Raw genomic sequence first — 12,790 nt, forward strand, 5'->3', positions numbered from 1 at the left:
AGTTGTAATAATTTCTAGATTTAAGGGTATGCAAGGGTAATCAAGGGTAAGGCAGTTACTATACACAACATGTCGTGAGAGTACTCAGGGGTTTCTCTAAAAGAGGTGATCTAACACAATGATTTATTCACAAAGTATGGCAGAAATTAAAGTATGGCAGAATGACGACATGGTAGCTTTCATGACAATGCGATGGTTTTTTGATATCTTGTCTATTTCCTCAATGCTGATGTGTACTTACTGTAAATAAATAAATAAAGGAAGACTGAAACAATGATGACACTGACGGTAACGTGTAAGGAAATACAGTATGATAGACCCGGATTCTATTTAGACCCAAAACATCCTAACTATTATCACAAAACCGGATGGTTCTATCTAACTGATCATGATGATCCCCCCCCCCNCCCCCCACGGTTGACGTCATCAGATCTGCGGAATACTATTGGCCGTTCGATTCTGTGCAGAACGGAGTCGTCGAAGAGTTAAACTCTGGGCGTCATGGCACGGTCAACGGGAGCGTAGGTACGTGAAGGTTAACAACATGATATAATGAATATCTATTCGTCCATGGTCTAGAAATAATTCTATTATTTTACTCTTGTCATGTCAAGTATGGCATTCACGTCTTTTGTATTTTGGGCAGACATTTCCACCCTCAAGGAAAAACTGGACATGTATAATAGAATAAGGATGGTTACAGGACAAACTATTACTTTGCAACATAACTTTTAAAAAAAACGAAAGCTTCATAGAGTCCGAAGTATGTAAGTCTAATTTCCCTGAAAATGTTTTTTAAAGATTCACTTGAAAACGTTAACAATTTTTTTTGCAGGGACAGCAAGTGCTATAGTGAATGACGGGATTGTCCTGGACGGCGGGCCGAACTTTGTGACCCTGGGTGACTTCACGGATACCTGTGTGGCCAGCCCCGCTCTCTGCGCACAGACAGGTACAGGCAAACTTGCGGTACTGGTGCCCGAAAGCCTTGGACGCATCAAAACTTTAGTATAGGTCGAAAAATTTGAGGACTTTTCGTGACATGTATTCCTAGAAGCTTATAAAATATGTCTTTCCATGGTGCAAACCGTAAATGATTTTTACACTGAGGATTTTAGCATCTGACTTTACTACTCTACTACTTACTTTTGAGCGAACGTCTTTTTATGCCATCCCGTACTCGCACCAAGGGGTTAAAAAGATTTAACCTCTTTGTTCGTACCATAATCAAATGCTGCATTCAAAGTTATATTCCCAGTTATTATTTGCATGCTGTCATCCGTAAACTGATCAGACCAATGTAACTTCCCGTTGCAGGATTTTCCGTGTCCGTTTGGTGGAAGAACTCGGAGCTGATCAGCCGACAGTGCATCACGTCAGGCGGGAAGGGCCTGTCTGACGGACTGTCTCTCTACACCATCAGTCCCACCTTCGGGACGGAGTTCTACATCAGGAGCGGCAACATACTGTGGAAGGCAGAATTCCCTTCACCAAGTAAGAATGATCTGTAAATAAGACTCGGATATTATCTCCGTATTTTATCCAGTAGTAGAGTTTGAAGGTGGGGTCGTGTGGCGTAGTGGGGTCGTGTGGCGTAGTGGCAGAGTGCGCGACTCGGAACTTAGAGTCCCGGGTTCGAGTCCTGACATGCCACCGATCTTGTGCCCTTGGGAAAGGCACTTTACACGACTTTCCTCACTCAGCTCAGGTGTAAATGAGTATTGTCCTGTCATGTATTTGTCCCCTGGCTGTGTTGGTGGCGGCATTAATATAAGTTGAAAAAACTTGAGTGTGTCGTCACCACGTCTAGTGATTACATGTTGGAATTAAAAAAAAAAGAGTTTGAATATCCTATGAGTAAGACTCGAGTTATTCGGTGTATTAAGTTTAAGTCACCAGATATTCTAACTTCTGAAAGATGTTTTCAAGTAGCCAAGACTACTATGATCTAACGTTACAACTATGTCAGCTATCATTTCCGATATTAGAGAAAAATGATATCCGCATCAAAGTTATACTGGGACTGGTAAAGAAAAGGGACATTAAGAAATCACAAGAGGGGCAAGGCGAAGCTGGCTAACATTATCTAGTTGGTATTGCGTCCGAATTGAATACTACTCAACACGCGAACATTCCCCCTGATTATGACATTTTCAGAAACCACTAAAAGACTACACCATGTCAGTGAATTTGTCAGTTATACTGCCTCTGTCGTTTAAACCTTGTACGACTTTCTATCCTATACAGGTGACACGTGGAGCCACTTTGTATTTACCTGGAACCAGGCTGATAGCCTAGGTGTTTGGCAAGACGGCGTCAAACTGTCTGTCACAGTCACCTCCACTGTTGGCACCAACTACGGCGCTGTGCACAACAACCTGGTAGTGGGTACCAACAACGACCAGTCGTATGATGAGTACTGTACCGGCTCGTTTGACGAGCTGGCGATCTGGGGTCGCAAGCTGACAGATCCGGAGGTCCAGTACTACTACCAAGCGTCGACTGGTATGATGTCTACGTTTTAGAATATGTGCTTTGGCTTAGAGAAAGACTAACAATTCGGTGTCAGTGCAATCGTGAAAAATCGAAACAAAATTGAACGCTTCCAAACTATCAGTAATTCAGAGACAAGTACCCTTTTAAGGAGCCATATCTTTTACAATTTTCAACGAAAGTATTTTTCTTGCATACCGAACTGCTCAATGTTCTGTTTTGTGTATTTCTCAGGGACCACCATTGGCGTGGACACTGTTAGGATAGAGGTAGGTTCAAACAACATTGGTGTTCAAATTACATACAATTCAATGTTTTTTGCCCGCGTCACTCTTCCGTTCATTGAATATTTTATTCATTTCTTTGTGATTGTTTCAGGTCGACACACTCACCAACGCCACCTATGAAAAGGCCGCCGAACTGCTGCAGGCTCTTCTGGCGGTAACGGTCCCAGGAACATACGTTATAGACACGGATATCACTGAAGCCGTCTCCGTCTTGGAGAAGCTGTTAGATCTCCTTCCAGAAGAAAGAGTGGAAGCAAATATTGCTTCTGATCTTTCTAAGGTAGCTGTCATTACACAATACTGTGCGATATTGTCAAGATTCATTGCAAACTTCCAATCTGACCAATTCCATAGGGTATATCGTAGTGTACTGGTACTTCTGGTTACTTCTTCCATATTTCGTTTCTTACCCTTTTGTACGTAATACCACTTTCCTATCAGAGGTTCTTCGAGGAGACAGGACAAGTCATGAGTGACCTGGACCAGTATGGCTGGGGCAACATGACTCAGGTACGACTTCTTTGTACTAAGTCTACCGTGGCCTTTCGCGCACCGTGACGCACGGCCATATCTTGCTTTTTCAGACACTAAGTAATCGATTCAAATCATGTGACAATCACTTGTCCTATATCTAAAAATCATGATACGTAGGAACATGATTGGAACGTTACAATTGAAATATCTTCATGATTGTAATTTCACATGCCCTTGCAGTACGTGAGAGACAGTACGTTGTCTGATCTGTCACGTGTCATCGATCAGTTCAACATACACTTGGGAAGTCACGTGCTTCCGTCAGGAGCCACAACTGTCCTGAGTTCAGGAGACAACGGCATTTCCAGTAAGTTTTGCTCTTATTAAAACTGCGGATTGTGTCAGTTTGTGCTACAGTTATGACGCTACTATGAGTATGTTATCATTGAAGACATTCTTGCCTATTCGATATTCGTTTGATACGTTTTCTGCGATTTGTTTGTATAGTCAAACATCCTCAGTCATCCTAGATTATGTTGATAAGAAGAGAACATAAAACGCATCGTTTGATAAATGGCAATACAGTGTCTAATAGTACCCTCTCCCTCTCACTAGACTTTAGCGTCACCGTGCGGCCTTCAGCAGTACTACAACATGCTGATTACGTGTTTCCAGATGATGACTCTGATGCTACTGTACAGATCCCGGCTTCCCTTGTAAATCATAACATGCATGGTAAGCATTAAAAAGAACCCCAGCAACCGGAAAGAAAGTTTGATTTGTCATTGTTTGACTGAGATGTAACGTACTGTGCTATGTTACGCTGTGTGTTGTTCTACTTTATTGCATTAAATCCTGGTGTTGATTTAGCCCTTGATTTCTGTTTTTCCACAGACCCACGGACGATTGTCGCTGTCCTGTATCACAATCTCCACAAGCGCTATTCCACAAACAATAGGTACAATCATCTTAATCGTATGAGTTGTATTGAAAGCCAAACTCTGAACTTGGGCCCAAGAGACCTGCTGTAATTTAGTTATCGTGTAGCCGCGGCGACTGTTGCAGGCCTTTCTTACTTGCAGACTTTTACATTAGCCCTAACAACATGTAAAAGACTGCAAGCAAGAGAAGCCCTGCTATAGTCGCCGCGGCTAGGTATCGTGTATCATCTATGATCTGGACATACAACTGTATTATATATCGGGTAAATCTATATGATGTAATGTCTTTAATCACAGTCTTGGTGTGGAGCCATCTGAAGCGTCACTGAACAGTCTGGTTGTGTCCGTCACGCTGGGTCCCAGCCCTCCCCTCCCACTCCCGGACAACGTCACTGTGTCATTCACGCACTTACAGGTACGTTATAAAACACGTCATAAAGTTAACGTTGCGCCAGGCTGCTTGGGAAATGACAGTAGATAACGCAGACGTTACGTTGCTAGGATGAAATACGGTAGTTTACACTGACATATAAACATATCCCCATCAGTATTCTAAGAATATTCTAGCTAAGACGACCAGTATGACCGCCTTCCGACAACAGCTACGCTACGTAGAACGACCTGTCACACCTAACCCTTTCACATCCAACTCTTTGAACTTGGTGCAATTACTTCCACTTTAACTTAGCATGACAGTTTATCTGTGTTGGTACAAGTCATTATGAAAGAGTAGACGAGTCCATTCCGTGAAAGCAAATTTGGGGTAAGCCCCAATTCAATCCAGTGTTGGAAGGAAAGCTTGGTCTTTATTTCATACTTCTATATATATACTTTAGTTTGTATCGATAGTTCTAGTTAAATCCTTAGTTGGTGTCTCTTAACCTGTTCTTGTAATCATGACGTTTTTCCTTGTAGGAAGCAGAGGAAACCGCCAGACTTTGGTGTGTGCACCTAGACCTGACAGGTGATGTCGGTGTGTGGTCAGACGCAGGGTGTGTCATCCACTCCTCCAACTCCACCCACACCGTGTGCAGCTGTAACCACATGACAAACTACGCCATCCTCATGCAGGTGGTGGATGTGCACGTATGTTGGAATGGTTCCAGTCGTACAAGTCATTTTAGTAGTGTTCATTGAGATATGGGCCGTATTGTTGGGGACAACGATCGTATTTTTCGTTCATTCATCCCTGTCTGCTGCCAGAAAATCCAGTATCTTCCTGTATATTTGTCTATGGAAACATAATTCATCTGTATCGTTTTCTTGTTTTTGTCAGCCATGGATCAACAAATCGTTTTATCATTCGTTTCTGAGGTAAATTATAATGCTTTTGGTCCAAATATCGTGCCAGACCGATGTTTTCTGACGATTCCTCAACCAATGTGGTGTATATAGAGAGTCAACTTTTTCTTTGTTTCCAGATGGACCATGGGAACAGAGTTGCTCTCCAGGTGATCACCTATGTGGGGTGTGGGCTGTCCATCATCTGTCTGTTCGTCACTATCATCGTGTTCCTGGGACTTTCGTAAGAACAGTTTTACATCTCATGATTCTGAAAACTATAGCATAGTCATATAGACTGTAAACAATAGATTCGTTTTGTATAATCATTTGCACAGGAATGCAAGACATTGACAAATGATCATTTTCCGTTTTAACTTAATATTATGTGTGTCAGGTTTAGTTGTAGCAAAATTTCTTATCTAAATGATGAAAGAACAGCCAATGGGAAAAAGGAGATCCTGTAAAATTTCTATTTCCTCCGCATTACCGTAGGAGTATCCAAGCAGACAAGACGCATGCGCACGTCAACCTGTGCGTCTGTCTGCTCCTGGCACAGTCACTCTTCCTGATCGGGAGTGGGTGGACTCCTGGCACGGTAAGAAGCGTCGTATTTTGTCGATCAAAGAATCCATTACTTCGACATAGTATGTATAGAGACTGTCCATGCCTTTAACCAAAGTCCTTCAAAATTTTGAACGCTCGAAGTCAAACTCTCGCTCAAAGTCTTGCGAGGTCGATACATATACATGTATAATCAGTTGGGCGTGAAAAATAGGACCACATTCAGCACTGAGGACAGGGCCATGTACTGTAGCAGGTGTGGTAGGGTAGGATCCCATTTCAGCACTAAGGACAGGACCATGTACTGTAGCAGGAGTGGCAGGGTAGGATCGCATTTCAGCACTAAGGACAGGACCATGTACTGTAGCAGGGGTGGTAGGGTAGAATTATATTTCAGCACTGAGGACAGAACCACGTACTGTAGCAGGGGTGGTAGGGTAGGATCACATTTCAGCACTAAGGACAGGACCACGTACTTACGCAGGGGTGGTAGGATAGGAGGATCACATTTCAGCACTAGGGACAGAATCATAGGATAGGCACAGAACGGAATACGGTAGTACCTTTAGCCGCAATCAGAGAAAGCTCAAAATGTATATGTTCATACCTCTCCTATCAGGTGATTTGCAAAGTGTTCGCAGTGTTGTTACACTACATCTACCTGGCAGCGTTCGCCTGGATGTTAGTGGAAGGTATTCACCTGTACAACGTCATCGTCCGAGTCTTCACACATGTCAGGCTTCGGTACTACTATCTCATCGGCTGGGGTATGTACATGTTCACTTACTGTATTGTTTGTTTATTTCAGGAACCTTAAATTATAGTGAAAATACACCACTACTCTTTCTGGAGTCCTTTTACATACACTTAAAATACAAACATCAAAACAACTACTGTATAGGATAGATACTCTAGCAAAACAATATCATGGACCATTTTAGATTGCTAACGATCAATTCAGTGTCTAATATATTATTAACATTGCAGGTCTGCCGCTTGTGGTGTGTACCGTATCCGTCAGCATAGCTCACAGTGGCTATGGAGAAAAAGACAAGTAAGTTTTTTTCAATGTTGTCTGCCTTTTGATAAGACATTGAACACAAATATTTTGTTAATTTATTTGCATCTCATTGTGGTCTAAACGTGTACCTCACTATGCAGTGCTTTAACGTTAGTATTGGATCGTATTGACGATTGTTTATGTTATTCTTCCAGTTGCTGGTTATCGACCAGTGGGGGAGTGATCTGGGCGTTTGTAGCTCCTGCTTTGGTCATCATTCTTGTAAGTTTTAATGAGATGTCACTAATTAGTAAACAACCTTATCTTGTGTTGGAAATTACAGTTTAAACTAGCTTGATGCATAACTAGTAAACAATATTGTTGCATCCAGAATGTTAACTAGCTATCCTTGATCGCAGTGAAAGGAATCTAACGACTTGTTAGAACAGTACTCAATCAGGTACCCCCTGTAAGTTATATCTGACTACCTTACATCTGCTTGGTCCAGGTTAACGCGGTGATTTTGATCCTGGTGACGAGAGAGGTCGTCAAACTAAACAACATCAGCTTCCGGGTCAAACCGGCAAAGGAAAAATCTTCGTTCAAGTAAGTTGTCTTCTTGGTAATTTCTAAGACCAACTTGAGAACTTACGGTTAATTGAGGCATTCACTCATTCGCCGACTATCCGATTTTACAGGTATTATAAAGGGAAAGATGGATTGAATATATTTTCGGCCCTATCTGCAATGCCAGTAACAATATACTTTCTGTCATAAAGGCATAAACTAAAGCGCCTGAGCAGTGTTGAGTGAGAACATCGCTTCTAGTATTTATATCATGTTCAAAACCATGTCAAACTTTAAACAACTCCTGCAGTTGGATGTGCAAAGATTTAGTGTAACAGGTCGTTCGGTGTGATATAGCTAGCTGCCGCCGCGCCGCGTGCCTGCGAAGCTGGTGTGTTGCACCGAAGGGCGTTTATACCGACCATATTGATACATATACTGATCGAAAATGGAGTCACCAGCACTGACAACACGTACATTTCCGCCCACAGGTCCAGTGTGCGGGCTGTGGCTGTCCTGTTGCCTATCCTCGGTATTTCGTGGATATTCGGTGTCCTGGCAGTGAACCAAGCTGCAGTTGTGTTCCAGTACATCTTTGCTGTCACTAACAGCGCACAGGTTGGTAAAATCAACTTTTTCTTGAAAGCGTCGCCTGATTATGTTCAATACATTCGGCAATATCATAGTCCAATTATACCAAATCAATTACCAAATGAGAACACGAGTGAGCTATGTTTTTATGATAAAATACATGCCGTTTGCCATTAGAAATCCCAAATGTCGAGATAGCAAAAAGGTAAAATGTACAACTGTTGTCCTTGCACTTGCAAATACCGTTACTTTATTAGATGCAGGTTTGTGTGTTGGCTAACCTTACGTGAAGTTTAACTAAGCACTTTTCCGTTACAGGGACTGTTTATTTTTCTGTTCCATTGCGCTCTCAACAGTGAGGTACGTTCAGTAATTTTCATTAAGGTAATGACTCAGTAACAGAATAAAGAGATAGCTGGCAAGTGATAATACAATATTCTCTGTATCTGTCATAAGCATGAAAAAGTCTGCAAATCAACAAAACTGTATTTCTTTAAAGAAATTTTATTTGTTCTCGTCGCTCGTAATTTGTTTTTAAAAAGTTGTAAGAGTTTACAGATACATACATAACCATGAGTTTATTTTGATGTGATTGGTAGGTTCGTCAGGCATTTAAGCGTAGAGCGTACACATGGAGCGTCAGCCGCGGGAACATCCCGGGGAGAGCCGACACCATAAGGGTCAAACCGTTCGACTCGGACGTGGTGAGTCACGCTGCTATTATAACCGTTGGTCAAACGTCTGATATAATATTTACTTGGGTCCATTAGCATGATATACCATTCTGTACGCTACTGTTGGAACATGGACAAATGGATTCATAAATTCGGATTCAATGGAATAAGTAATTAGAAGTGAGCCGTGAATTTCTGCAATCATTTTTAACTTAACGAATGAGGTAAGAGACTGTAGTCATCATGTCCCCTGCGAATAAGGTTTTAGAACAGATATGTGCACAGAATTTTGCATTGTCGACATATATTGGTGACCTCATTCTCAGTTACACAAAAAAGTTTAAGGACCTAAAATACGTTTTGTACATGAGCCCACTGTAAGCATCATGGACCGAAAAGCTGTGAATTGAGAATCCTGAATACTATGTTTTCATTTTCCTTAACAGATTCGCCCTGAGTCCCATAGTTCCACAAAGTCCAACAAAAATACTCCAACTCCGGAGCTGATGCCTTCAGTTGTCTCCACCACCCACCTTCCTAATATGGAGTCCTCAGACCCGGACGTTTTCGTTACCCCCCTGTCCAACATGGACCCTTCCGTGCCGCAGCCTGTCCCCAGGAGAAAACTATCCAGGATGCCTTCCACAGAAGTGTAGAAAGTAGGATAATGTTGACAATCCTGTAAACCATAACCGAGCATTTTAGCACAGGGCCAAGTATCAGGGGTTGTTGACGGGATTGCATTTCAGCACTAAGGACAGGACCAGAAACCATAAGCAGGGGTGGTACAAGTAATATAGGATCGCATTTTAGCAGCAAGAACAGGCCATGTACCGTAGGAGGGGTGGTAAGATAAGGTCCATTCCAACACCAAGGCACGGGACTACGTACTGGATACCCGTTTGTGGCAATACACCAAAATGGCACACTGCTCCCTATATGAGTCTATGGGATTTTGTACGAAATGTATGCCTAGCATGTAAATAGTTTTGATGCGTCTGGCGTTTTAATGGATGTAACATAAAGAATATTATATTCGGAAATTCCGTCATATATGATTACCATGTACATACAATTTGTGCGGCAAGTCATTATAAGCCTTATGTATATAATATATTGATGTATATATTTACTACGATGTGTATATTTTCATTAATAATTGGAAATCATAAATAAAACATCCTACCAACTTTACTTTTGTTTAATTTGCAAATAACTGAGTCAACAATGCTGAAGGATGAATTCTCAACTTGTATTTAATTCAACAATGGGTCCTAACTAAAACCTATATAAACAGCCAACAGGGAAGTACTGCAATGGTATAAGTAATAAGCAGCAACATAATGACACAAGTATGCTAAACCAGCGGCTCTCCGTCGAGAGGACACAGGGTAGAACAGTTTTTAAGCCAGTTTTCAATACACATTATATGAAATCCATGTTTACAGGGGAGGATTTTCTTGGTCTGTCCCAGTTCGTAATGTTCCATACAGATGGCACAGCTGTCCCCGATCACAAGCGCGTCTACCACCTGCGTCTCCAGGCCGTCCACGTGAGCCGGCTCAACTGTTTTCGGTTCGACTCGCTCGTCCAGCCGAAGGAGCATGTCGTAGTCCTCCGGTGTCAGATCCCTCCGCTGTAGCTCGGCAACTTCCCGAAGTGCGGGGTCTACCGAATCGCTTGTGGGATCAAGCACAAGTCCGGCTGCTTGCTGGGCGCCCTGCTGTTCCACCTGGACGTCGCTAGGTGGCTCTGTTGAGACGTCAATGCCGTCCAGAGGACAAGCACTTGAACAGTTCGTCAGCCACAGTGTGATGCACTGGACGTGGAACGCGTGGCCGCAGTTAAGCACCTTCTGGATCTGACCAACCTCGTACGGGTCGAAACAGATGGCGCATGGCGCGTCACTGGAGCTCTCTACTCTCACCGTTTTCAGGTCTCTTATCATTTTCGAGCTGACAGTTTTTGGGGCGACGGCGTCGTCTAGTAGCAGCAGAAGTTCGTAGTCTTCTGGTGTGAGGTCTCGATGTTGCAGGTCGACCAGCCGCTCCATGCTCTGATCTGCGGATGGCGGCAGATCCTCATGTCGAAGCTCGTACTTCTGTGACTTCTGTGCCTTTCTGCGGCTTGAGTAAGTCTCGGTTCCTTTCACCTGAACAACGAGGTGGCGCAGCTCCTTACAATATATCTTCCTACCGATCTTCTTCAGCTTCTTCTGAGTTTCAACTCGTTTCGAACGACTCATCTTCCTCCTGTTTTCCCGAGTGACATGCATAACATGTGCCCTCAGCAGAAAGATGACCTCATGGTATGTGAGGTTGGGGCTGAGTCCTGCTTGAATCCTCTGCAGCGCAGTGTTATGGCTGGTCTCACGTGTGGTGAGAACAACTCTCTTCGTTCCCCGAGACGGGGCTGTAATATTGCGAAGACTGTCCGGAATGTACAGTTTCTGTTCATGCATGCACAGTGTCTCCTTAACGCGCGTGAAGGCCCTCCTTCGCTGTCTTTGCACTTTCCTCTTCTTCTTTGTAGTGTGGACAGACCGTTCGTGCTTGCATGATTCGTCGAGGTCACGCAGCGCTGTCATGTTGGCCCGAGCGTCGGTGAAATTCTGACGGAAAACATCATCAAGAGCACTCAGCATGACGGGTGCACCGTGTGCGGTTCTGAGTCCGGGAACTATGGCGTCCTTGTGATCTTCCGCTTTCGTTTCCTGGTCGCTCTGCGCAGAGTTGTCTCTGGGTTGACTGTTGCGACGAATATGTTTCACTCTGAGTCTTTTCTCGACATTTCTTTTCTTTGCCTCAACAGCGACCTCAATATTCTCCTTCCGAACATCAATATTTGCCCTTTTAACACAAGCTACAATGACCCTCTGCCCGCCTTTATAACAGCGCTCATCCCTCAGTAGCCTTCGCGTTCTTGTACTTTTATTCTTCATACATGATCTCAGACGGAGCTTACCTCTCACGATGGTCGCAGAATCCTCGAATTCTTCGTAGCCTTCGTAGTCAGACAGTTCATGATCCGCCGCCGTGGTGTAACGTGTCGGCTCCTCTTGTGTGAAACTGTATGTCCGAGCTGGTCTCTCAATTTCAAAACTCCATAGTTCTGCAGCCGGCCTAAACTTCCTCTTCTTCTTCGCTTGTTCCTCAGGACCTTTGTCGCCACAAATTTGGATATCTGCCGACGAAGCAACCTTGCACTCATGTTCTTTGCTGTCCTTGGGTGCCACAGACGCCATTTTGAGATGTCTTGTGTTTCTGGACAGCCCCTCCCCCTTGAGAAAGCTGCGACCGGCAGCAGTTGACCCGTCTTGTCTTGGAGACACGGAAATGCATTCAGTCGAATTGACACCCATGGCCTACTTTTGTAACGTACAAACACCCAAGTCCTAAACTATACTTAATTCTTGCTGTCCAAGCCTCGCCACGTAGAACCGAACTGTTATGTGGCTTGCAAAAGCCTGAGAAATACGATCAGTCACCGCTTTAAATACAACCTGACGCGATTGCACAATACACTGAAACGTATCTATGTTCACAACACCGCAGGTGTATAAAAGGAAAGTGATGTCATTGTGGCCTGTGCCTATTGGTCCACACACGGCAGCACGACCTATAACCTTATGACGTCAGTAACAACACATGGTGGGTGGGTACTACCTGGTGAATTAAGCCATCTTATCGTGCAGAAAATGGTCTTGTATCGGTGCTGGTCTTTCACATACTACCTTCGATGTTATCGGGAACACTTTGTAGTATTTCACTGGTACCCTAGCCAGTACGTTATACTAAGGTATAATGCATGGTTCCTCTTTTGTGGATAATCATATAACGTTACACTGAACTATCCCAAAAATATAGTCGATAGACCCTATACTATTAATGTACAAATTTCAGTATCTGGATAAAAGTC

At 43.4% G+C, this 12,790-nt stretch overlaps 2 protein-coding genes across 2 annotated transcripts in view; one reads left to right on the plus strand and one right to left on the minus strand.

Moving 5' to 3' along the window:
- LOC109484366 overlaps window positions 1-9,532 on the plus strand; it is a 58,546-nt gene extending 49,014 nt beyond the window's left edge. Inside the window, exons 66-79 of the mRNA XM_019787618.1 lie at window positions 416-525; window positions 836-952; window positions 1,318-1,494; window positions 2,248-2,505; window positions 2,728-2,762; window positions 2,872-3,060; window positions 3,222-3,290; window positions 3,495-3,621; window positions 3,870-3,970; window positions 5,111-5,281; window positions 5,617-5,720; window positions 5,972-6,074; window positions 8,798-8,902; window positions 9,319-9,532. Coding sequence (XP_019643177.1) covers window positions 416-525; window positions 836-952; window positions 1,318-1,494; window positions 2,248-2,505; window positions 2,728-2,762; window positions 2,872-3,060; window positions 3,222-3,290; window positions 3,495-3,621; window positions 3,870-3,970; window positions 5,111-5,281; window positions 5,617-5,720; window positions 5,972-6,074; window positions 8,798-8,902; window positions 9,319-9,528 — 1,876 coding nt within the window. The 3' untranslated portion in view covers window positions 9,529-9,532. The remainder of the gene's footprint in view (window positions 1-415; window positions 526-835; window positions 953-1,317; window positions 1,495-2,247; window positions 2,506-2,727; window positions 2,763-2,871; window positions 3,061-3,221; window positions 3,291-3,494; window positions 3,622-3,869; window positions 3,971-5,110; window positions 5,282-5,616; window positions 5,721-5,971; window positions 6,075-8,797; window positions 8,903-9,318) is intronic.
- A 580-nt stretch (window positions 9,533-10,112) lies between these two features.
- On the minus strand, window positions 10,113-12,540 carry LOC109484512. Its single transcript, XM_019787817.1, has one exon. The coding sequence runs from the start codon at window positions 12,231-12,233 to the stop codon at window positions 10,230-10,232; it is 2,004 nt and encodes a 667-aa protein (XP_019643376.1). The 5' UTR covers window positions 12,234-12,540; the 3' UTR covers window positions 10,113-10,229.
- Window positions 12,541-12,790: the final 250 nt, after the last annotated feature.

The sequence above is a fragment of the Branchiostoma belcheri genome, unplaced genomic scaffold (genome assembly GCF_001625305.1).
Source record: "Branchiostoma belcheri isolate BF01 breed outbred unplaced genomic scaffold, Haploidv18h27 scaffold7, whole genome shotgun sequence".
NCBI classification, from domain to species: domain Eukaryota; kingdom Metazoa; phylum Chordata; class Leptocardii; order Amphioxiformes; family Branchiostomatidae; genus Branchiostoma; species Branchiostoma belcheri.